The sequence below is a fragment of the Hyperolius riggenbachi genome, chromosome 8 (assembly GCF_040937935.1).
Source record: "Hyperolius riggenbachi isolate aHypRig1 chromosome 8, aHypRig1.pri, whole genome shotgun sequence".
In the NCBI taxonomy this organism is placed as follows: Eukaryota; Metazoa; Chordata; class Amphibia; order Anura; family Hyperoliidae; genus Hyperolius; species Hyperolius riggenbachi.
This window is the reverse complement of record NC_090653.1, coordinates 265,648,634-265,674,340: the sequence shown is the minus strand read 5'-3', so window position 1 is coordinate 265,674,340 and position 25,707 is coordinate 265,648,634. Positions and strand designations below refer to the sequence as shown.

The 25,707-nt window shown below is 47.8% G+C and overlaps 1 protein-coding gene across 1 annotated transcript in view; it reads left to right on the top strand.

The window, feature by feature from the left end:
- UBA1 (ubiquitin like modifier activating enzyme 1) overlaps positions 1-25,707 on the top strand; it is a 103,576-nt gene that overhangs the window by 50,619 nt on the left and 27,250 nt on the right. The window contains exons 6-14 of the mRNA XM_068247998.1: positions 6,441-6,547; positions 6,778-6,868; positions 10,620-10,752; positions 11,909-12,006; positions 12,096-12,242; positions 12,338-12,514; positions 15,934-16,044; positions 17,098-17,178; positions 17,732-17,887. Coding sequence (XP_068104099.1) covers positions 6,441-6,547; positions 6,778-6,868; positions 10,620-10,752; positions 11,909-12,006; positions 12,096-12,242; positions 12,338-12,514; positions 15,934-16,044; positions 17,098-17,178; positions 17,732-17,887 — 1,101 coding nt within the window. The remainder of the gene's footprint in view (positions 1-6,440; positions 6,548-6,777; positions 6,869-10,619; positions 10,753-11,908; positions 12,007-12,095; positions 12,243-12,337; positions 12,515-15,933; positions 16,045-17,097; positions 17,179-17,731; positions 17,888-25,707) is intronic.

Sequence of the window (25,707 nt, the reverse complement as noted above, 5' to 3'; positions counted from 1 at the left end):
GGCTTGACCTGATGGTCTGAGAGAATGCAGTGACTATGAAGGCTGGACCTGATGGTCAGAGTGTGCAGTGACGATGAAGGCTGGACCTGATGGTCTGAGTGTGCAGTGACCATGAAGGCTGGACCTGATGGTCTGTGGGTGTGCAATGACCATGAATGCTGGACCTGATGGTCTGTGTGCAGTGAGCATCAAGGCTGGAGATGATGGTCTCAGATTGTGTAGTGAGTGTGAAGGCTGGACCTGATGGTCTGAGAGAATGCAGTGACCGTGAAGGCTGGACCTGATGGTCTGTGAGTGTGCAGTGACCATGAAGGCTGGACCTGATGGTCTGTGAGTGTACAGTGACCATGAAGGCTGGACCTGATGGTCTCTGAGTGTGCAGGGACCATGAAGGCTGGACCTGATGGTCTGTGAGTCTGCAGTGACCATGAAGGCTGGACCTGATGGTCTGTGAGTGTGCAGTGAAAATGAAGGCTGGACCTGATGGAGTGAGCATTGACAATAAAGGCTGGAGATTATGGTCTCAGATTGTGCAGTGAGTGTAAAGGCTGGACCTGATGGTCTGAGAGAATGCAGTGACTATGAAGGCTGGACCTGATGGTCGGAGTGTGCAGTGACCATGAAGGCTGGACCTGATGGTCTGAGAGTGTGCAGTGACCATGAAGGCTGGACCTGATGGTCTGAGTGTGCAGTGACCATGAAGGCTGGACCTGATGGTCTGAGTGTGCAGTGACCGTGAAGGCTGGACCTGATGGTCTGTGAGTGTGCAGTGACCATGAAGGCTGGACCTGATGGTCTGTGAGTGTGCAGTGACCATGAAGGCTGGACCTGATGGTCTGAGAGTGTGCAGTGACCATGAAGGCTGGACCTGATGGTCTGTGAGTGTGCAGTGACCATGAAGGCTGGACCTGATGGTCTGTGAGTGTGCTGTGACCATGAAGGCTGGACCTGATGGTCTGTGAGTGTGCTGTGACCATGAAGGCTGGACCTGATGGTCTGAGTGTGCAGTGACCGTGAAGGCTGGTCCTGATGGTCTGAGATTGTGCAGTGACCGTGAAGGCTGGACCTGATGGTCTGAGTGTGCTGTGACCGTGAAGGCTGGACCTGATGGTCTGAGAAAATGCAGTGACCATGAAGGCTGGACCTGATGGTCTGTGAGTGTGCAGTGAAAATGAAGGCTGGACCTGATGGAGTGAGCATTGACAATAAAGGCTGGAGATGATGGTCTCAGATTGTGCAGTGAGTGTGAAGGCCGGACCTGATGGTCTGAGAGAATGCAGTGACTATGAAGGCTGGACCTGATGGTCGGAGTGTGCAGTGACCATGAAGGCTGGACCTGATGGTCGGAGTGTGCAGTGACCATGAAGGCTGGACCTGATGGTCTGAGTGTGCAGTGACCATGAAGGCTGGACCTGATGGTCTGTGAGTGTGCAGTGACCATGAAGGCTGGACCTGATGGTCTGTGGGTGTGCAATGACCATGAATGCTGCACCTGATTTTCTGTGTGCAGTGAGCATAAAGGCTGGAGATGATGGTCTCAGATTGTGTAGTGAGTGTGAAGGCTGGACCTGATGGTCTGAGAGAATGCAGTGACCATGAAGGCTAAACCTGATGGACAGAGTGTGCAGTGACTATGAAGGCTGGACCTGATGGTCTGTGAGTGTGCTGTGACCATGAAGGCTGGACCTGATGGTCTGTGAGTGTGCAGTGACCATGAAGGCTGGACCTGATGGTCTGAGTTTGCAGTGACCATGAAGGCTGGACCTGATGGTCTGGGAGTGTACAGTGACCATGAAGGCTGGACCTGATGGTCTGTGAGTGTGCAGGGACCATGAAGGCTGGACCTGGTGGAGTGAGCATTGACAATAAAGGCTGGAGATGATGGTCTCAGATTGTGCAGTGAGTGTGAAGGCTGGACCTGATGGTATGAGAGAATGCAGGGACCATGAAGGCTGGCCCTGACTGAGTGTGCTGGAACCACGAAGGCTTGACCTGATGGTCTGAGAGTGTGCTGTGACCATGAAGGCTGGACCTGATAAAGTGTGCAGTGAGAATAAATGCTGGACCTGATGGTCTGAGTGTGCAGTGACCATAAAGGCTGGAGATGATGGTCTCAGATTGTGCAGTGAGTGTGAAGGCTGGACCTGATGGTCTGAGAGAATGCAGTGACTATGAAGGCTGAACCTGATGGTCTGAGAGTGTGCAGCTACCATGAAGGCTGGACCTGATGGTCTGAGAGTGTGCAGTGACCATGAAGGCTGGACCTGATGGTCTGTGAGTGTGCAGTGACCATGAAGGCTGGACCCGATGGTCTGTGAGTGTGCAGTGACCATGAAGGCTGGACCTGATGGTCTGTGAGTGTGCAGTGACCGTGAAGGCTGGACCTGATGGTCTGTGAGTGTGCAGTGACCATGAAGGCTGGACCTGATGGTCTGTGAGTGTGCAGTGACCATGAAGACTAGACCTGATGGTCTGAATGTGCAATAACAATGAAGGCTGGACCTGATGGTCTGTGAGTGTGCTGTGACCGTGAAGGCTGGACCTGATGGTCTGAGAGTGTGCTGTGACAATGAAGGCTGGACCTGGAGTGTGCAGTGAGAATGAATGCTGGACCTGATGGTCTGAGAGTGTGCAGTGACCATAAAGGCTGGAGATGGTCTCAGATTGTGCAGTGAGTGTGAAGGCTGGACCTGATGGTCTGAGAGAATGCAGTGACCATGAAGGCTGAACCTGATGGTCTGAGAGTGTGCAGCTACCATGAAGGCTGGACCTGATGGTCTGTGGGTGTGCAATGACCATGAATGCTGGACCTGATGGTCTGTGTGCAGTGAGCATCAAGGCTGGAGATGATGGTCTCAGATTGTGTAGTGAGTGTGAAGGCTGGACCTGATGGTCTGAGAGAATGCAGTGACCATGAAGGCTGAACCTGATGGTCTGAGAGTGTGCAGCTACCATGAAGGCTGGACCTGATGGTCTTAGGCCACATACAGACATCAGACCATAGTCTTTGGAAAATGAAAGATCACAGACCAATCTTACCACCCTTCATGTAGTATGAGAGCCATACTCTACACAGTCTTTTCTATGGAGCTGAACTCCACACCAGGAAAAAAAATCTCTGCAGGCTGCTGCACACACAGATGCTGTACAGACACAAAAGATCAGTATCTGCAAAAGATCTGTTCCTGCCAAAAATCCATTCCTGCAAATTGCAATGATAGTCTATGAGATCTGCAGATCATCATACACACATGATTTAACTGACATTCATCTGCAGATCAGATCCACCAGGATGGATTTTCAGATCTGCAGATGAATGTCAGTTAAATCATGTGTGTATGATGATCTGCAGATCTCATAGACTATCATTGCAATTTGCAGGAATGGATTTTTGGCAGGAACAGATCTTTTGCAGATACTGATCTTTTGTGTCTGTACAGCATCTGTGTGTGCAGCAGCCTGCAGAGATTTTTTCCTGATGTGGAGTTCAGCTCCATAGAAAAGACTGAGTAGAGTATGGCTCTCATACTACATGAAGGGTGGTAAGATTGGTCTCTGATCTTTCATTTTCCAAAGACTATGGTCTGATGTCTGTATGTGGCCTTAGAGTGTGCAGTGACTATGAAGGCTGGACCTGATGGTCTGTGAGTGTGCTGTGACCATGAAGGCTGGACCTGATGGTCTGTGAGTGTGCAGTGACCATGAAGGCTGGACCTGATGGTCTGTGAGTGTGCAGTGACCATGAAGGCTGGACCTGATGGTCTGTGAGTGTGCTGTGATTATGAAGGCTGGACCTGATGGTCTGTGAGTGTGCTGTGACCATAAAGGCTGGACCTGATGGTCTGTGAGTGTGCAGTGACCATGAAGGCTGGACCTGATGGAGTGTGCAGTAAGAATGAATGCTGGACCTGATGGTCTGAGTGTGCTGTGCAGTGACCATAAAGGCTGGAGATGGTCTCAGATTGTGCAGTGAGTGTGAAGGCTGGACCTGATGGTCTGAGAGAATGCAGTGACTATGAAGGCTGGACCTGATGGTCGGAGTGTGCAGTGACGATGAAGGCTGGACCTGATGGTCGGAGTGTGCAGCGACGATGAAGGCTGGACCTGATGGTCTGAGTGCAGGGACCATGAAGGCTGGACCTGATGGTCTGTGAGTGTGCAGTGACCGTGAAGGCTGGACCTGATGGTCTGTGAGTGTGCAGTGACCATGAAGGCTGGACCTGATGGTCTGTGAGTGTGCAGTGACCATGAAGGCTGGACCTGATGGTCTGTGAGTGTGCAGTGACCATGAAGGCTGGACCTGATGGTCTGAGATTGTGCAGTGACCATGAAGGCTGGACCTGATGGTCTGACAGTGTGCAGTGACCATGAAGGCTGGACCTGATGGTCTGTGAGTGTGCTGTGGCCATGAAGGCTGGACCTGATGGTCTGTGAGTGTGCTGTGACCATGAAGGCTGGACCTGATGGTCTGTGAGTGTGCTGTGGCCATGAAGGCTGGACCTGATAGTCTGTGAGTGTGCTGTGACCATGAAGGCTGGACCTGATGGTCTGTGGGTGTGCAATGACCATGAATGCTGGACCTGATGGTCTGTGAGTGTGCTGTGGCCATGAAGGCTGGACCTGATGGTCTGTGAGTGTGCAGTGACCATGAAGGCTGGACCTGATGGTCTGTGAGTGTGCAGTGACCATGAAGGCTGGACCTGATGGTCTGTGAGTGTGCAGTGACCATGAAGGCTGGACCTGATGGTCTGAGATTGTGCAGTGACCATGAAGGCTGGACCTGATGGTCTGACAGTGTGCAGTGACCATGAAGGCTGGACCTGATGGTCTGTGAGTGTGCTGTGGCCATGAAGGCTGGACCTGATAGTCTGTGAGTGTGCTGTGACCATGAAGGCTGGACCTGATGGTCTGTGAGTGTGCTGTGGCCATGAAGGCTGGACCTGATAGTCTGTGAGTGTGCTGTGACCATGAAGGCTGGACCTGATGGTCTGTGGGTGTGCAATGACCATGAATGCTGGACCTGATGGTCTGTGTGCAGTGAGCATCAAGGCTGGAGATGATGGTCTCAGATTGTGTAGTGAGTGTGAAGGCTGGACCTGATGGTCTGAGAGAATGCAGTGACCATGAAGGCTGAACCTGATGGTCTGAGAGTGTGCAGCTACCATGAAGGCTGGACCTGATGGTCTGAGAGTGTGCAGTGACCATGAAGGCTGGACCTGATGGTCTGTGAGTGTGCTGCGACCATGAAGGCTGGACCTGATGGTCTGTGTGTGTGCTGTGACCATGAAGGCTGGACCTGATGGTCTGTGAGTGTGCTGTGGCCATGAAGGCTGGACCTGATAGTCTGTGAGTGTGCTGTGACCATGAAGGCTTACCCTAATGGTCTGAGTGTGTGCAGTGACCATGAAGGCTGGACCTGATGGAGTGTGCAGTAATCATGAAGGCTGGACCTGATGGTCTGTGAGTGTGCTGTGACCATGAAGGCTGGACCTGATGGTCTGTGAGTGTGCTGTGACCATGAAGGCTTACCCTAATGGTCTGAGTGTGTGCAGTGACCATGAAGGCTGGACCTGATGGTCTGGGAGTGTGCAGTGACCATGAAGGCCGGACCTGATGGTCTGTGAGTGTGCAGTGACCATGAAGGCCGGACCTGATGGTCTGTGAGTGTGCAGTGACCATGAAGGCTGGACCTGATGGTCTGAGAGAATGCAGTGACTATGAAGGCTGGACCTGATGGTCGGAGTGTGCAGTGACGATGAAGGCTGGACCTGATGGTCTGAGTGTGCAGTGACTATGAAGACTAGACCTGATGGTCTGTGAGTGTGCAGTGACCATGAAGGCTGGACCTGATGGTTTGTGAGTGTGCAGTGACCGTGAAGGCTGGACCTGATGGTTTGTGTGTGTGCAATGACCATGAAGGCTGGACCTGATGGTCTGACAGTGTGCAGTGACCGTGAAGGCTGGACCTGATGGTCTGAGAGTGTGCTGTGACCGTGAAGGCTGGACCTGATGGTCTGAGAGTGTGCTGTGACCATGAAGGCTGGACCTGATGGAGTGTGCAGTAATCATGAAGCCTGGACCTGATGGTCTGAGAGAATGCAGTGACCGTGAAGGCTGGACCTGATGGTCTGAGAGTGTGCTGTGACCGTGAAGGCTGGAGCTGATGGTCTGAGAGTGTGCAGTGACCATGAAGGCTGGACCTGATGGTCTGAGAGTGTGCAGTGACAGTGAAGGCTGGTCCTGATGGTCTGTGAATGTGCAGTGACTGAATCTGGACCTGATGGTCTGAGAGTGTTTTGACCAAGATTTATTTTTGCAGGTAACCTAGGACCTGTATATTTCCTATTTTTGTGTAGATCCTCAGCGGCTGCAGATTGTCAGCTTGTGACTTACCAGTAATTCTTTGCTATGCATTCACCAATGATTTTATGTCTTCGCAGCTTGTGATCCTCACTGGCTCCACCCTGGACGAACAGCTGCGGGTGGGTGACTTCTGCCACCATCACAGCATCAAGTTCATAGTGGCAGACACCCGGGGACTCTTTGGGTGAGTGCAGTAAACTGGCAGCTTCTCATGAGATGGACAATACAGTACTCTTCTCTTCAAGCTGTGGCAGCACCCCAACTGTATGTGCCACATTCTAGTGTTTCTAGCACTAGCTATACACACACACACACACACACACACACTCTATTTTTATTTTTTTACTTTCCTGTTTTTCAAAGCACCCTTTCAAATCCTTTTCCTTAGCATTGTTCATTCCCTGTCTCTTACAGGCAGCTTTTTTGTGACTTTGGAAAGGACTTTGCTGTGTTGGATCCCAATGGAGAGCAGCCTCTGAGCGCCATGATCTCAATGATAACAAAGGTATCTAACAATGATCAAATTGATTAGTTATGGATTCTTTTGGGTGGGTAGTACCACAACTAACTCGCCTCCCCATTCCCTCTTCCAGAAAGCAGGCTCTGCCCCTTAACCTCCTTAGCGGTAACCCCAAGCTGAGCTCAGGGTAAGCCGCCGCGGAAGATATCTCAGCCCTTGGTGGGGCGATTTGTATTATGTAAAGTGCTGTATGTGCGGCTAGCACTTTGCTAGCCGCGCGTACAGCTTGATCGGCGCTGCTGCGTGGCGATCGGCCGCACGCAACAGCGGAAGAGCGCCCCCCGCTAGAGCCCTGCGCAGCCTGGACCAATCACTCCCGGGCAGCACAAAGGGCTGGATTGGATGCGTCTGACGTCAGGAAGTCGGCTGACGTCCATGACGTCATTCCGATCGTATCCATGGCGACAGGAGAAGCCAAACAGGAGATCGCGTTCTATACGCAATCTCCTGTTTGCTGTTGTTGCCGGCGGCGATCGGACTAGAGGGGCACGTGCCCTCTAGTGGTTCATGTAGCTGTTACGGCCAGAACCCGAAGTGTGGCCACTTTGAGTTCTGGCCAGCCACTTCGGGTTCTGGCCGGCCAATGTGCGAAGTGGCCGCAGCGCAGCGGCCAATGTTAGAAATGTAATGGTTACACTAAGCACAATGTATTTTACGGCCATCTTGCTGCGGCCAAAAGTATTACAACTTGCTTAATTTAATTAAATATAGCCGGCGGCAATGTAATAGATGAAGCCGCCGGCCTTTGAATAAATCTCGCTTCAGAGCTCATAGTTAGGGGCACGTGTGCCCCTGCTAAACCGCCGCAATAGCGCCACTAAACGGGGGTCCCTTGACCCCCAAACCCCCCACTGCGACACTTGGTCGCAGACTTGGTTGCTCCTTGAGGCAGGGCTAACGGCTGCAGCCCTGCCTCCAGTCGCGTCTATCAGCGGCGCATCGCCGCCTCTCCCGCGCCCCTCTCAGTGAAGGAAGACTGAGAGGGGCGGGGGAGAGGCTGCCAGATCCTATATAATATAGGTAACCAACTATGGAGAATACTAACTCAGTGAAGCGTTAGTTCTCCTCAGATCGGTCAGATGGGTTCTTAACCAGTCATACCAACAATATATATTTTTAGTATCACATATATCCCCAATGAAATAATGAGTCTCAGACCAAGATCACTTTTTATCTTAAAATAAATGTATTCTTGTAATAATAAACATAGAATATACAAAGATCACATAGAACAGGGTTATTATAAAAAAGGCAATAGTAAAAATATCTAGCAACATTTCTCAGCCATCAGGAGTACATAAATTAAAAAGATACGTACCACCTCTCCTTAAAGCATATCTCAGCAAATGTCTTATCTGAACAGTGCCTTGACCTATATTTATAGGGGACATCGTACCTAACCAAGTTATGTACTCACGTGAGTTTCAGGGTCGTCACAAGAGACAGACATGTGAGGGGGAGTTGGCCTTGGATGGGGCCAACTTAAAATTTACGACTCCAGGGTTTATGCACAGTTGAATGGGTCATTTAAAGTTCATTCTCTCTAGGTGAGAGTTGAATTCACAGAGTTCACCTAGAGTTTGAGCTTACTGGGTGAAGGTTCACCAACAGTTTAGCTTACTAGGTGAGAGGGTATCTATAGTTCATAAGCAGTTCATACGGTTATTATAATTCACAGCACACCAGATATAATAGGATTATTAAACACACACTGCACATGATATAATAATGCAAACAGTTACATTAGTCATATACCATAAGATATGCATATATGTTTCTCTAATTATAGTGCTTACACTATTTCAGTTTACCTAATGACAACCTGATAATAAAGATTAAATATGTTTGACAAGGCGCGGAGATGCGCGCTGACAGACGCGCGTGGGGCAGGGCTGCGGCGGTTAGCCCTGGCCCAACCAGGAAGCGCTCCCCCGCATTACGGAGGGGATTTGGGGGATCAGGGACCCCCGTTAAGCCGCGGGATAGCGGCGGTTTAGCAGGGGCACACATGCCCCTGCTATCTATGAGGTCTGAAGCGAGATTTATTCTCGCTTCAGACTCTCTTTAAATGCATACCTGTAACTTAAAAAAAAAGTTAGATACTTGCCTCAGTAGGGGTAGGGGGAAGCATCTGGGTGATCCTTAGTCTTCCCTGTTCCCCCTAAGCTGCTCTGGGACCCTCGAAAATACTGCACAATAGCTTGGGGTAGCTTATGCATGGCTTTTTTTCTCTGTTCACTAACTGCTTCGTGCGGCCACACTTGTACATAGAAGGGAGCACTGCTGTGAAGACGAGAAGGATGCACAGCCAGCAGTGGAGTGTTTGGAGAGTGACGTATTGACACTTTTTTCCATGAAATGTTGCAGGCGCACTTGAAGAACCAGAGCTTTCCCCACCACCACTACCAACATGGTTTACTGCTTTTACCACTGTGATTGGCTCACAGTGATCCTGAACAGCACGCTAAGCTCAGCTCTCATTAGACAGCTGAGTGCAGCAGGAGCAAGCCGCGACGGGAGACTGAAATCTATGCCGTAGATAAGAGGCAGTAAACGGGGCGTAGATTTCAATCGGCATCTGCAAAAGGTCAAGCCACTCATGCGCAGAGATCCTTTTACTGGAGTTCACGCCTCTTACTATCCCTATGTGCAATCTCTGGATCTGGAGGTCTCTTCTAACAGATACTCCAGCATGCAGTATGGGTCACTTGAATGGTCCTATTATCTGTAGGAACGGTTTTCCCTTTAGAACTCAGGCATCCTCTTCACTCAAACGTGAGAGGAAAACTTAGTTTAACTGAAGTCAGTCTATTTACTTCAGAGCTCAATTATTGACTCGCACAAAAACCAGTAATGTTTCCATGTGTTTTTACCTTTTAAGAAATCCACAGCTTTGGTCCATTATTCACCTTTTAGCTGAGAAACATACTGTAAATGATGTAACAGAATGGAGACAGGAAGATGGGGGGGGGGGGGGGGGGTCGTACAACTTATCAACCAGTGTGACCTTGTGGCAACCTGACAAAATAACATTTGTGAACACAGTTGTGATTGAAGTATGGTATTAACCTCCTTGCCGGTTTTCCCGACCTGAGCTCGGGGTAGAAAAAATAAGCTATTAGCGGTGATCCCGAGCTCAGGTCGGGGTAGGCAGTGCAGAGCTTTACTTGTAGTTGTGGAGTCCCGCGCGCGATCTCGCTGCGCAGCGGGACTCCAGCCTCTCTCCCCGGCAGTGTGGGGTCTTTCCCTGGCCGCCGGGATCCCCCATGTCCCCGCTATTCTTCCGGGGACCCGGCAGCCAGTTGGAACAGCGCAGCCGTGGTGGCAGCAGAGCAGTGGTGGCAGCGTGACGTCATCGGGAGCGGGGCTAATATTGAAAACGAACTTCTCTATATTAGAGAAATATAGAGAAGTTCGTTTATATGTATATTAGCGCCATCTTGTGGGCAAAGAGAAAACTGCAGCACAGGAGCCCAGGAAGGTACATTTTTTTTTTTTTATTTTGCTGCAGATCTCCCTGCCAGAATGATTTTTTTCAGGTTTTAGGGTCTGAAAGAGTGAAAAAAATTGCACCGCTTTTAGACCCTAAAATCTGGAAAGAATCAGACCGCCAAGGAGGTTAAAATAATGTGGGGTTCATAGCCACAAGTATTCTGCCATTGGCAGCTGTGGTGTTACAACGTACAAGAGACAAGGAGAGGCTAGTTTAGGTACTAAATTATTGTTGTCTTCCTAGGATAACCCAGGAGTGGTCACATGCTTAGATGAGGCTCGACATGGCTTTGAAAGTGGCGATTTTGTTACCTTCACTGAATTACAGGGCATGACTGAGCTGAACAGCTGTGAGCCCGTGGAGATCAAAGTACTCGGTGAGTACAGGACCAGTTAGTATGCAGCATTCCTGCTCCATCTTGTACGTAATTGTGTCTTATTCACACTGGAAGCCGTGTATTTACTCTACAGACTAACTTATTATCAGCATCCATTCATGCTAATACTTTGGAGCTGAAATAAATTTAAACTGTAAGATGTGAATTGACTACTTTTGTCTGTGTCCTGAATTTAAATTTTACATACGCCCCTTCCTGTCTTCCTATAATTATCCCCATCTCCTGCCTAAATTCCCCATTCTTATCCTTCCGCTCCCAGCCTGCCCCACATTCCTTGATTAAAGGGAAGGTTCAGGGAGGGTGGGTAAAAAATAAAAATCAATTTCCACTTACCTGGGGCTTCCTCCAGCCCATGGCAGGCAGGAGGTGCCCGCTCCGCAGGCTCCCGCTGGTCTCCGGTGGCCGACCCGACCTGGCCAGGCCGGCTGCCAGGTTGGGCTCTTCTGCGCTCCAAGGCCCGGAACTTCTGCGTCCCATGCCGGCGCGCTGATGTCATCGGACGTCCTCCGGGCTCTACTGCGCAGGCGCAGAACTACTGCGCCTGCGCAGTAGAGCCTGGAGGACGTCCGATGATGTCAGCGCGCCGGCGTGGGACGCAGAAGTTCCGGGCCTTGGAGCGCAGAAGAGCCCGACCTGGCAGCCGGCCTGGCCAGGTCGGGTCGGCCACCGGAGACCAGCGGGAGCCTGCGGAGCGGCGGCGAGGGCACCTCCTGCCTGCCACGGGCTGGAGGAAGCCCCAGGTAAGTGGAAATTGATTTTTATTTTTTACCCACCCTCCCTGAACCTTCCCTTTAATGTAGGACAGTTGATTTGGTTGGTCCTTGAAAGTTTTTGGTTGGGACTTTTTTGTTCCTTCAATAATGATGTATTGTGCCTGATTGACTATTCTCTTTGAGTTTTGTCCCTTTGAGAAGTTGTAATTTTCGACCTATGTTCAATAAAATATGATTGTCTTTAAAGTGTACCTGAGATGGGGGTGTGGGGAAAATACATACATACCTGGGGTTCCATCTAGTCCCCTTGAGACCTTTGTTCCCTCACCGTCCTCCCGGGCCACCTCGATCCTCTTCTAAGGTCCTCTGAAATTTCTCCAGTTGGAGCATGTGCTGCTTTTACCTCTGTCTTCTTTCTCCAGGACCTTACACATTCAGCATCTGTGACACAACTGGCTTCTCAGACTATGTTCGCGGAGGAATCGTCAGCCAGGTCAAGATGCCGAAAAAGATCAGCTTTGTAAGTGGATATCCAGAATCGGAGTAAAAGTCCTTGCCTTTACCCACACAGTGTTATGACTTTTTGCCTACTCTTCTATCCTCTCACAGAAACCCCTTCGGGACTCCCTGTTGGAACCAGAGTTTCTTATAACAGACTTTGCCAAGTTTGAGCGCCCATCCCAACTTCATTTGGCCTTCCAGGGCCTCCATGCCTTCCAGAAGAAAAATGGGCGACTTCCGAAGCCTCGCAATGAGGTGGGTGCCGACAGAAGACGTTTATCGCTGCCCCAGGCTTGATGACCTTCCAGCTACCTTTTTATTAATCCCAATTCTTTTGTGGTCTTTTCCAGTCTGATGCAAAAGAAGTTTTCACTCTTACCAAAGAGATCAATGAGCACTTAACGGGATCTGCCAAACAGGAGGAGCTGAAAGAGGATCTTCTGAAGCTGTTGTCTTTCCAGGCCAGCGGAAACCTTGCACCTGTTAACGCTTTCATTGGTGGACTTGTTGCACAGGAGGCCATGAAGGTAACATGGAAGTTTTTGACTTTGGGCCTAAACTATAAAGGTTCTCTTAGATGGGAGGAAAACTGAGGCTGCCATCTTTGTTCTCTAATAAACCATGCCAGTTGCAATATGCTCATCTAGAGGTGCCCATCATAGATTTAATAAGATATGGTCTGAATGGCAGCCGTCCTCGTACACTAAAATATAGCCTTCACATTTTCCATTCAGAATGGTTCACTAATTCTTCAGACATTTTTTTTTTGTTTTCTTTATTGGAGACAGACTGCTTATTTGGGGGGTTGTTTTAGGATGTTAAAGTTGCTTTCTCATGAAACTTTACCAAACAGTTACTCTAACATGTCAGATTTACTTTTTTCCCTAGTACTGTTCAATTTTTATTTTTATTTTTTTGTGTAAAACTGTGATGGTGGCTTCCACTGGTTCTTTGTTATATTGCTGTTACCATATTTTTCAGACTATAAGACTTTAACAACCATAAGATGCACCTAGGTTTAAAAGACAAAAACCAGGAGACAAATCTATACTAAACCTGGGGTATCTTTTGGATTATGCCCCCTTTGTACCTCATTCCCTCTTGTCTCCATGTGTCCTCCTATGCCCCTTTTGTCGACCTCCATGCTCCTTTGTGTCGTCCTCTGCATGGGCACAGTACAGGGAGTCCCCGACATTGCTGCGGGTTGGAGGTTCGTATTGGCAGGCGTTCGCAAGTCAGGAACTCCCTGCATTTGGACTATAAGACGCAGTGACTATTTTGCCCCTATGTTTGGGGGAGAAAAATTGTATTATAGTCAAAAAAAAGAGTATTTTCTTCTGTCAGTTGTTCCTGCAGTCTTGTAACATTAAGATGACAAGTCCTCTTTACCAATAAACCTGATGTTAAGCAAAAAAAAAGCCAGTTCCCTGATTTCTGTGCTGATGCTGCCTCTAATAGAAAAAAGTCACTGACCAAGAATGACCTTCTAGATCCGATGCTGGGACACTTCTGTGACTCCACTGGCTGCATGCTTGTTGCAGATGTGTGACTCAAACACAACTATAGCCAAAAGTGCAGCAGGACAGCCAGGCAACTGGCATTGTTTAGAAGGGAATAAAGATGGCATGTGTATTCTGCACATCGGGTTCCCTTTAAGAGTGTTCAGGGATGTAACCTATGTTTGCAGTGTTAAGAATTAGAGAATGTTAACAAAGCAGTAAGTGCTAGTGTTTTAGTAGTACAGAAATTTTCACAGTAAAGTAAGCACAGCAGACATGAAAATAATCAGCAAGTATACTGTGTCTGATAAGTAAACCCTCAAGTATTGCAAAGGAAAATCGCAGCTATGCCTGTTGAGTAGTTTTAGGAGGAACGCTCTGCTAATACTGGGTAGCACATTCTTTTGCCCTCTAAAATGGCCCCAATTTCTTGTTGTTGCATGGATTCTACAAGAGGCTTCAATTGGATGCTTAATAAGCAGATGTTACAGTAAAGTGTTCCCGATAAAGTGCACTGAGATTTATAAAAGAATATAGGGAAGGGCAGCAATGGCCAAGCAAAGGGTAGCATGGGCAAGAAATTAAAGCAAACCTGTCAGTTATTAAAGGGAACTAAGTCTAAGAAAAAGCCAGTTTTACTTACCTGGGGCTTCTACCAGCTCACTGCAGTCGCTCTGTGCCCGCACCTGTACTCAACGATCCTCTGGTCCCACGCCGGCGCAGTTTCAATTTCGCCAACTGAGCCTGTCGCTGGCCGCTGCTCTGGCCGCTCATCTCATCCTGCGCAGGCGTTGAACTGCGTCTATGCAAGACGCTCCCGGCGATTGGCGCGCGGAGGCGCAGTGGCCAGCAACAGGTTTTCAGTGAAATAAACAGAGCCGGGCGGGGAGGCGTTTGGGTAGGGGGACTTTGAGGATTGTTGTTTGGCGTGGGCATAGGTGACTGTAGGGGGATGGTAGAAGCCCCAGGTAAATAACTGTCATTATTTCTTAGAATTCCCTTTAAGGCGAAAATGTAGATGTGTACCTCAGTAGAGGGAAACATCTGGATCAGGGGTGACCAACTGAAACCATTAAGGGGCCAAAATCTAAAACCTAGTCTTAAGTTGCGGGCTAAATTAAGAGTTAACATTAACTGAAGATTTAACCTTAATTGTCTCAAACTAAGTGTAGTAACATTTATGGGGGCCGCTCCTTTCCCTTCTGCAAAGAAGCGCGGTGGAACAGTTTAATTTTAACCTGTTTCAGTGCTTCATCCGGGTGCCTCTGATCTTCCTGATGGTCACATGCCTCAGGAGCCAGAGGTATGCAGCATAGAGCATGTCACATGATCAGGAGGTGGTATGGAGCCCAGAGTGTACAACTGCCAGGAAGAACAGAAGAGGCATAACGCATCAGTGGAGCCGGTAAATATAACACTGCTCTGCTACTCTATGTGGGCAGATGGTGTGTGGTGGGGGGAGTTGTTAGCAGCCACCAGGGGGTTGGATCCCAGGAGGGGGCCCCGTGCTAATTTTTTTTGTGGGGGGAGGGTGTGTCTTGTGGGATATTGTTGCACACTGCGGTCAAACTAGCAATATTTGTGATTCTCTGGATGAGAAGGCAGTGTGCAGTCATGCTTTTACTGCTTACAATGGTAGTCATTTGAATCACTTGAGGGCCGGTGGACCTTCAGGCCTTGGGTTTGACACCTGTGCTCTAGAAGCTTCCTCAATCACCTTTCACCTCGCCTTTCCAGCACTGTGACGCCCATAGCTTGTGCCCATACAGCGCTTATTTGGGGCAAAAATGAAACGCTTTACCTCAGCAGGAAGCCTCTGGATCCCAGTACGTGTCATTCCGTCGCCCCGGTCAGTTGGGCGCAGGGTGAATTGCCGCTCACCCTGCTGCTGATGAAATAGCAGGCAGTGTTAAATACTTTTCCCCCTCTCCCCCTCTGAGTCGCAGTAACTCTGGGTCCAGTGATCGCCGGCACACGAATGACATTTTAAATTCCTCTGTGCCACTATAGCCGTGTTAACATAACATCTATGGTGGCGTGCAGGTCAAACACAGGGCAGATCGCTGAAATTACCTGCTTTGTCTAAGCGCTGGGACTGATGAAGCTCGTGCCGAACGGCTCATGCCTGCGCAGTAGCACAGGGCCGCCGCTCAGGCTTGTGCAGTTCAGCCGAGCTCCGTCTAGGGGTGGTTGTGATTGCTCACAGCGGTGAAACTGTTGAAAATGTGGTACATAAGAACTAATCCATAGCTATAGGGAGACACCTTCTGGTGGCCAGTGGTATTATGTTGTGCAGTATTGTGCTGTCTTCCTCCAGCTGCAGAACTGAAGGCTTCCTAACACATCTTCACATTTTCAAGTCACTTTTTAGTTTCAGCTCAGATAAACCTTTGTAAATATTCCCAGCATCCTCCTGGTTTCTAAGGTGACTTCACTCTTTTCTACAGGCTCTCTCTGGGAAGTTCATGCCGATTACGCAGTGGTTGTACTTTGATGCCTTAGAATGTTTGCCAGAGGAGAATGCGGATGCCGTTCTGAACGAGGAAACCTGCAGCCCTGTAAGTTGTCTTTCACATTATTACTGATTTATAAAGTGCCAACATATTCCATGGTGCTATAGAGTAAGAAACAAACATGGGGTACAGACTACAATGGCATACACAATATATTGACATCGGTACATAATATAGATTTGGTAGACAAATTTCAGGAGCAAATGTAACATTATTAATGTTCTAGCAAACTCCAAGACACAAGGGTGAGAGAGCCTTGCCCTTGCGAGCTTACAATCTAAAGGAATATGGGGAAAAAAGAGGTGGGGTAATATGCAATATTTATTCTTAGAAGCAGTGTGTTTTGTAGGATATATTTAGTAAGCATAGGTCAGCCAGGGTTGAAGGGGAAAGGCCTAAGTTAGAGCCTATGTTAGTCAGAAAAAGTGAGTTTTGGGGGAATGCCTTAAGAGAACACAAGGTGGAAGGGGTGGGGTAGATGGGACACAGAGAGGCATGTTCTCTGCCTCATGACATGCCGCCGTGTACCCACACTGCTGCTCTCTGCCCCCCCCCCCCCCCCAACACCACTACATGCATAGTGCTGCGCTATAGCACCCCCCCTCCCTTGGAGGCTAAATAGAAGGGATTCCCTGCTCAAAACGCTCAGTAGGGGCGTTTCTACAGGCTTTCTAGAGCTGCCATTGGGCAGCTCTCTCTTCCCCCGCCTCCCTGCATGCTGCTGTATCAATGCCTGGCTGGAGTGGCGGTTTTGGCGGCTACCTGATCCGTATAGCCCAGCAAAAGCTGCAGTATTACTTTGAGTTCCACACGTTGTTTGTTTTTTTTCCCTTCAGTCACACCACGGCTGTGTTGCATTTCACCAAGTGTAAAGGGACCCATAAGGGTATTTATTAAATAGTTCCTGGAATCCCTTTGTGGGGGGGGGGGGGGGGGGTTTCAGGAGCTGAACCATGTAAGGTCAGTAATGTGTGATCCTTTTGAGGTCTTCTGTGTCTTGCATATTAACCGTCACTTTGCTAGATGCTGAACCACTCAAGCATGCATAAATCCACCTTTAGTGTTCCTTTTATCAGTCTTTGCTTCATCCTACAACAGAAAAACAGCCGCTACGATGGACAGACAGCCGTTTTCGGAGCTGAGCTGCAGGAGAAATTGGGCAAACGGAGGTATTTCTTGGTGAGTTGAACCAGGAGTTTATATTAGGACTTGATACTACAACATTATCATATGATTAGTCATGTACGGCTTGGGCACAGTATCTCGTTTCTGTACAATGTAGGTTGCAGTGGTGACCCCATTTCTTTACTTAGAGCGTGACAGACCTGTGTTGCAACAAAAATGCATGCAGCAGTGTGTTGTCAAATATGCCTATGAGATGGCGCTGTCTGCTGTCCTTGCATTACACGTACTGATGTATGTTTCTGAAATCGGCCTAACAAAGCAATGGTGCCATCAGGCCCTTGGGATCAGTTCAAACCCTGCTCACTATTTTTTTTTTTTTTTTCTGAGCCTATGGCTTCAATCCGATGGTCATGTATTATGGACCTATAATATCTAGTCTATTTTTACTGGATCTGTTTTCCGCTATTTTTCCTTGGTCAGGCTTGTTCGTAACGCCAGCGAGGTTAAACGTAGCTGCCATATTTTTAAGCGAATGACAATGTGGTATAAAGCGTGCCGAGAGAAAGATGGGCACTGAATGTTTTTCACTCTTGACTTCTACTTGCAGGTTGGGGCTGGTGCCATTGGCTGTGAGCTGCTGAAAAACTTTGCCATGATTGGCTTAGGGGCTGCAGAAGGAGGAGCTGTTACTGTGACAGACATGGACACCATAGAGAAATCCAACCTGAACAGGCAGTTCCTTTTCAGGCCGTGGGATGTCACGGTGAGTAGCAGTGCATAGGCTGGTTTGTACAGTCACTTTTTATAAAATTGTACAGTTTTTCTTTAACTGTAGATGCCATGAAACAGTTTTCATAGTCTGATGAGCCCTCATTCTAACGTTATTACACTACCCTAGAAGCAGGGTTATTGGAAGGAGTAGTTCCTACATTCTGCACTACCTATATACCGTAAACAGGACTACACTTCCCTGGATCCTAAGGGCGTTTGCCAACGCTCACTGATTGTCGCCCGCAGGAACGGGACGCCGTCTATTGGGCGACAGTTTGGGGCAAAATGCCATATGCGTTTAGTGACTTTTTTTTTTTTTTAAAGGACTTCCCAGGCCAAAATCCAGGCCCAAAACATAAAAAAAAAAGTTAGCTACCTTCATGGCTTTGTAAGGCACGGAGGACGCCGTCCGCGCCCTCCGTGCCGTTCCGCCTGGTCCCCTCTGGTGAATAGCCCCCCGAAAGGCTGCGACCCCACGGTCCGGGTCGGCATCTTCTGCCCCTATAAAGATGGCCGCCGGAGCTGGCCACGGCTGCGCAGTCCGCATAAGCCGCTACTGCGGCTGCGCAGCTCTAGGGCCAACCCCCCAATCACGTAACAGGCAGCGTGGATCGGAGGGTTGGCCCTAGAGCTGCGCAGCCGCAGTAGCGGCTATGCGGACTGCGCAGCCGTGGCCAGCTCCGGCGGCCATCTTTATAGGGGCAGAAGATGCCGACCCGGACCGTGGGGTCGCAGCCTTTCGGGGGGCTATTCACCAGAGGGGACCAGGCGGAACGGCACGGAGGGCGCGGACGGCGTCCTCCGTGCCTTACAAAGCCATGAAGGTAGCTAACTTTTTTTATGTTTTGGGCCTGGATTTTGGCCTCGGAAGTCCTTTAATGAAAAAGGGGGGCGGGGGTGCGAGGACCATGTTGGATTCCAGAGGGGGAGAAATTTGCTCGGCTGACATCATTCCGATTTCCATACATTTTGATGACTTAACCGGGCAGCTGTACTCACACTTGTCCACTAATAACTGCATCTGCTTAGAATAGTTTAACTACTTAAGCCCCTGCTGCTGCTCCCTGCCGTGGGCGATCGCGCACGTGCTCCTGCCCCTTAGCTCGGTGATCAATGAATGGGAACACCGTTCCCATTCATTGATGTAAGTCCCCGTTAGAAAGACCGACTGCTTCTGAGAAGCCGCAATCATTCTAAGTAACACATCCCCTCTTCACTTCCTGTAAGCGTACTAAACACAGGCTGCCAAAAAAGAGGCCATCTTGTGGCCAAATAGTGAAATTACACCTACATACATATTTATTTATTTTTTAATGAACATTACCACACTTATATTTATAATTACTTCCCACTCTCTCCTAAAAATACCTCAATAAAACTATTAAAAAAAATTACAATTACTAACTGACAAGGATCTCTTCAGTTATATACAAATAAAACATCTGCTCTCCACCAACCCCACAATCACAATAGATGTGCCCCAAACATTATGGGATTTTCTATTGTTACCCAAATCCAAATTCACAGGGGGCATATCTCTATGGTATGGCTATATCAACAAAGCTCTCCCTCCTCCACATCTTAAATTCATCAAGAACTGGGAATATGATCTACAGCTCACTATACTCCCATTGGACATAGAGCATTAATAAACATTAAAAAAAATTCCAGTTGCATTACCCACATATATACTACTAAAAAAATCCTCTATAAATGGTACCTCACCCCCAGAATACTAGCTAAAATGTCTCTCCTTCACTCTCCAAATTGCTGGAGAAAGTGCTTAAACATTGGTTCTCTCCTACATCTCCTATGGGATTGTCCAAGATCAAATCGTTTTGGTCTCAGATTTTTAATCTAATCTCCAAAATAAAACAACAAATCAATCTATCCCCCTTATTAGCACTCTTTTTAATAGGTCTGGACCAATTCCCTAGGCAATTTAAACTAGTCATCACTGATTTAATTTGTGCAGCCAAACACCTACTACTGGTGAACTGGAATACCTCAGAAATCCCATCCTTGTCACAAGTAACCCATCTAGTAGACTACAACCTTAAGGCCTCTTGCACACTGCACGCGATTCCGATTCAGATTCTGCTTTTTAATCAGGTTTTACATCTGATTCAGATTACGATTTGCAGTGTGCAGGGAGCAAACTGCAAATCAGAATCTGAATCGGATGTAAAAACTGATTAAAAAGCGGAATCTGAATCGGAATCACGTGCAGTGTGCAAGAGGCCAAAAATGGAACGCCTGATAAAGGTGAGAAATCATTGTAATCTCATGCTAGATCACTGGTACTTTAACTGGAATAAACCATCTCCTCCGGATCAAAGATAATCACTTTCATAACCCAATTCAGACTAATGAGCTCCTAAATGTCCTGATGTAAAGAGTTAAACCCCCCCCCCCCCATGTCTCCCCCTCTGGATGTAGCAGATCTCTCACATTAGCATATCCTGGTCTTCCTGAGAGACGTCAGGATTGAGACTAGGTTCCCTGCTATAGAATATGGTAACAAGCATCCATGGAATAAGATAAACACCTTCTCGCTTCCTTTTTCTCACCCTTCTGTTGGTTAGGCTTTATCTCTATAGATATGCCTAAATCCAATAAGACTTCCCCAGGTTCAGTATAGACTTACTTTATCATAAGGGGAAGACTATACTTCTTAGTATAAAATGTTCTCGTTTATCATTGTTTTGTTACTTTCCAGTTTAAGATGACTGTACCTGCTCTTGCACAACACTTGTTAGTTATCTAAAGCAGCCTTGAGAATTTTGTATTGACTCTGTAACTTTAAGCAACTGCTTTTGTACAATCAAAAAAAAAAAGCTAGTTTTTTAACAAATGCCAATAAAAAGTATTGGGGGGAAAAAATTACAATTAAAAAAAAGTAGTTTCTTAAGGGTCTAAACTTTTTTTTTTTTTTTTTAATATGAGTCAAGACAGTATATTACCGTGATTTAAATTTTTAATTATGAGCTTGTAAATAGTGGTGGACGTTAAACAGAAAAAATGCACCTTTATTTTCAAATAAAATATTGGCGCCATACATTGTGATAGGGACATAATTTAAATGGTGTAATAACTAATAGGGATAAATGGGCATATAAAATACAAGGATTTTAATTATGATCGCATGTATTATGTTAAAACTATTATGGCTGAAATCTATCCCCCCCCCCCCCCCCCCCCCCCCCCAAAAAAAAAAATTCATAGTATTCCTATTAAAATGCATTTAGAAAAAAAATTCTTATCAAAATGTACCACCCAAACAAAGCCTTATTGGTGGCGGAAAAAACAAGAGATCATTTTGTTGTGGTAAGTAGTGATAGTTATTGGTGAATGAATGGGAGGTGAAAGTTGTTCGGATGCATAAGGTGAAAAAACACTAAAGGCTGAAGTGGTTAAAGAATACATCCAGGCTAAAAAAAAATCAAAATCCACTTACCTGGGGCTTCCTCCAGCCCCTGGCAGCCGTCCTGTGCCCTCGCTGCAGCTCCAGTGGCTCCCGGTGTCCCGTGCTGCAAAAGCCGACCTCCCCAGGTCAGCTTCTTGTGCGCTCCACCGCGCGGGTCACGTGTTCTAGCCGACGTCTTCAGCTATTTACTATGCAAACTAGGTCGGCTTCTGCTGCGCAGGACACCGGGAGCCACCGGAGCTGTGGCGAGGGCACAGGACGGCTGCCAGGGGCTGGAGGAAGCCCCAGGTAAGTGGATTTTTATTTTAGCTTGGACCTCTATTTTAAAGAGAAACCGTAACCAAGAATTGAACGTCATCCCATTCAGTAGCTGATGCCCTTTTCCCATGAGAAATCTGATACTCTGTTTAGGAGCTCAAGTGTACAAAAAATGCAGCAGTCACAACCATTGCGATCCGGTACCAAGAAGTCAAACGCAGCACGCTAATGGAAACCTCCCCTTGCAGTATCCATCAGTGGAGTGAGTACCTAGCGGTTTGCTATCTGATAGCGATCAGAATCCCATAGCAAAACACACAGAGTGTAAAATAGCCCTTAGTGGTAACCTCATACCTACTCATACCTAGCTGGTAATACTGAATCCTAATAGCATATGTCAGTTTGTAGTTTTAATGACCATCGGGTAACAGTGGAAGAATTAGTAACAATTCTCAACATGGTCTCCACTCCTTGTGGTTTCAGTGGACGACACTCCTAAGGTGTATGACGCCACTAGTAATTATGTCAACTAAATAGGGCAGTATGAATTGGCACTCTGTATTCAACTGGTGAACAAGGTGATCCGCCTTCCCGGTTCACTGACTCATAGTTCACTGACTCATCTTAAGTTGACATTAGTCAGAGTAACTCCCTTAACCTCTTCAGGACTATAGGCTTACACCCCCCATCAGTGACCAGGCTAATTTTTACCATTTAGGCCACTGCAGCTTTAAGGGCTCGCTGCAGGGCCGTGCAACTTGGCACACAAGTGATTCCCCCCCCCCCCCCCCCCGCTTCTCTGTTGGTGCGGTCTGATTGCTGCTGATTTTTTTGTTTTGTTTTTCATAAAATTTTACTTTAACTTTTTTTTCTCTCCTATCCCCGCCCTCCCTCCCCTTGCTAGCCAATAACAGCTATCTGCTGTCATAGGCATCAGCCTATAAGAGCAGATTGCTTTTGTGCCTCCACAGGGGACAGCCGTGTGGCACGGCTGTCCCCAGTACAGCGCTGTCTTAGATTGCAGCGCTATACAGTGTGATTAGACAGCGGTTTCGCCGTCTGTCTCCTAGCGGCGATCGTCGCTGGGAGACTGATGACTGAGTGGAGCCCCCGTCATTCAAGTGGAGATGCGCACACGATCTTCTGCTAAGCACGCCCCCCAGGACTTGACGCCAATCAGCGTTAAGTGGTCCGGGGGAGCCACCCATCGGCGTGACGCGGTCATACAGAGGTTGAATGAACTATATACACACACACGTGTTTAGCCTGCCAATATACCCCATTTTCTTTTTTAAAGTGACCCTGAAGTGAAAAAAAGTTCTCATAGAGGGGGTACTTACCTTGGGAGGGTGAAGCAACAATGTAGATAGCTCAAAACTACAGCCATATATTTGCAGCACCAGGGAGTCAACCAGTCACAACCCTCATCCTCCACAGGGCAACTTCGTCCTACAAATAGAAAAAACTGGGTCTCCACCTGGATTTTAGACAGATTGGCCTGTTTATTGAGGAACCACAGTGCAGAGCACAACGTTTAGACACAAAGGTCTTTTTCAAGTGCTTAAGCAACTTAAACACTTGAAAAAGACCTTTGTGTCGAAAAGTTGTGCTCTGCACTGTGGTTCCCCAATAAACAGGCCAATCTGCCTAAAATCCAGGTGGAGACCCAGTTTTTTCTATTTGTTGGGAGGGTGAAGCCCCTGGTTCACTAAAGAGGTTTCCTTGTCCTCCTCCGCAGCCCTGTTCCAGCGATGGGACCCTAAAGTCCGCTGGTCAGTGGCTCTTGCATGTGTGTTTGCGCCATCCTGGTTGGCCTACCAGGAAATACAGTAGTAGGATCTACGCAGTAGCACGAGACGTGATAGGGTTCGACTGTTTCTGCTGGAGCCCAAGCAAGTATGGTGGTAGTGCACATGTGCACCAAGGCCACACTTCAGGGGTCCCAGTGCTGGAACAGATGTGGAGAATGGGGGAAGCCTCTTTAGGATCCACAGGCTTCCTCCCCCCGAGGTAAGTGTCTAAGCGTATTTAACCTCTTTAGGGGTTTCCTTAGTGGTAACCCTGAGTCAGGCTCGGGACGAAAATCTGCAGCTCAGAGTGATAACCTTGAGCTGGATCCATGAGAGGTGAGTAATGTGCAGGGCTGCCGCAGATCTATCTAGCGGTATGATTTAAAGGGATACTGTAGGGGGTTGGGGGAAAATGAGTTGAACTTACCCGGGGCTTCTAATGGTCCCCTGCAGACATCCTGTGCCCGCGCAGCCAAACACCGATGCTCTGGCCCCACCTCTGGTTCACTTCTGGAATTTCAGACTTTAAAGTCTGAAAACCACTTCGCCTGCGTTGCCGTGTCCTCGCTCCCGCTGATGTCACTAGGAGTGTACTGTGCAGACACAGACCATACTGGGCCTGCGCAGTACGCTCCTGGTGACATTAGTGGGAGCGAGGACACGGCAACGCAGGCGCAGTGGTTTTCAGACTTTAAAGTCTGAAATTCCAGAAGTGAACCAGAGGCGGGGCCGGAGCATCCGTGAGTGGCTGCGCGGGCACAGGATGTCTGCAGGGGACCATTAGAAGCTCCGGGTAAGTGCAACTCGCTCCCCCCCCCCCCCCCTCCCTACAGTATTCCTTTAAGGTCTAAAAGTGTGTGAAAAAATTGCACGGCTTTCACACACTGATGATGATATCCATTCAGTCGTGTCCGACTCTTGGCAATTCTATGGGCTAGCTCTCTCCATGCTGTCCAATCTTGTACCATTTCTGCCAGTTGCCTTAAAGAGAATCTGTATTGTTAAAATCGCTCAAAAGTAAACATACCAGTGCGTTAGTGGACATCTCCTATTACCCTCTGTCACAATTTCGCTGCTCCTCGCCGCATTAAAAGTGGTTAAAAACAGTTTTTAAAAGTTTGTTTGTAAACAAACAAAATGGCCACCAAAACAGGAAGTGGGTTGATGTACAGTATGTCCACACATAGAAAATACATCCATACATAAGCAGGCTGTATACAGCATTCCGTTTGAATATCAAGAGATCATTTGTGTGTTTCTTTACCCCATGCACTGAAGTTTCAGGCTGTTTTTTTTTTCTTGCAAACAGCTTTGCCTTGTTTGTAATTCCTCAGTATGTGAAAGCCCAGCCAGCTCAGAGGACGATTTATCCAGCTGATTAGAGCAGCTTCTCTCTTCTCTCTTATCTAAATAACACACAGGCAGTGTGAATAGAGGGGCCAGAAAGGGTGAGTTCATAGCAGAACCACAACACTGAAGAACTTGGCAGCCTTCCAGACACAGGCCGACAAGTCTGACAGGGGAAAGATACATTGATTTATTACAGAGACTGTCATAGTAGAAAGTGCTGCAGTTAGCCAGAACACATTAGAATAGCTTTTGGAACATGTAGGATGATAAAAAACAGGATGCAATTTTTGTTACGGAGTCTCTTTAAAGAGAATCTGTATTGTTAAAATCGCACAAAAGTAAACATACCAGTGCGTTAGGGGACATCTCCTATTACCCTCTGTCACAATTTCGCTGCTCCCCGCCGCATTAAAAGTGGTTAAAGACTGTTTTAAAAAGTTTGTTTATAAACAAACAAAATGGCCACCAAAACAGGAAGTAGGTTTATGTACAGTATGTCCACACATAGAAAATACATCCATACACAAGCAGGCTGTATACAGCCTTCCTTTTTAATCTCAAGAGATCATTTGTGTGTTTCTTTCCCCCTGCAGCTATCTTCCACTGAAGTGTCAGGCTGTTTCTTCCTGCAGAGTGCAGACAGCTGTGCCTGTATGTAATTCCTCAGTATGTGAAAGCCCAGCCAGCTCAGAGGAGTATTTATCCAGCTTGTAAAAGATAATAGAGCAGAGAGAAGCTGCACTAATCTAAATAACACACAGGCAGTGTGCAGAGAGGGGCCTGGAGGGGGGAGATGCATCACAGAACCACAACACTGAAGAACTTGGCAGCCTTCCAGACACAGGCCGACAAGTCTGACAGGAGAGAGATAAGTTGATTTATTACAGAGATGGTGACAGTAGAACGTGCTGCAGTAAGCCAGAACACATTAGAATAGATTTTGGAACGTGTAGGATGGAAGAAAACCGGATGAAATTTAAGTTACGG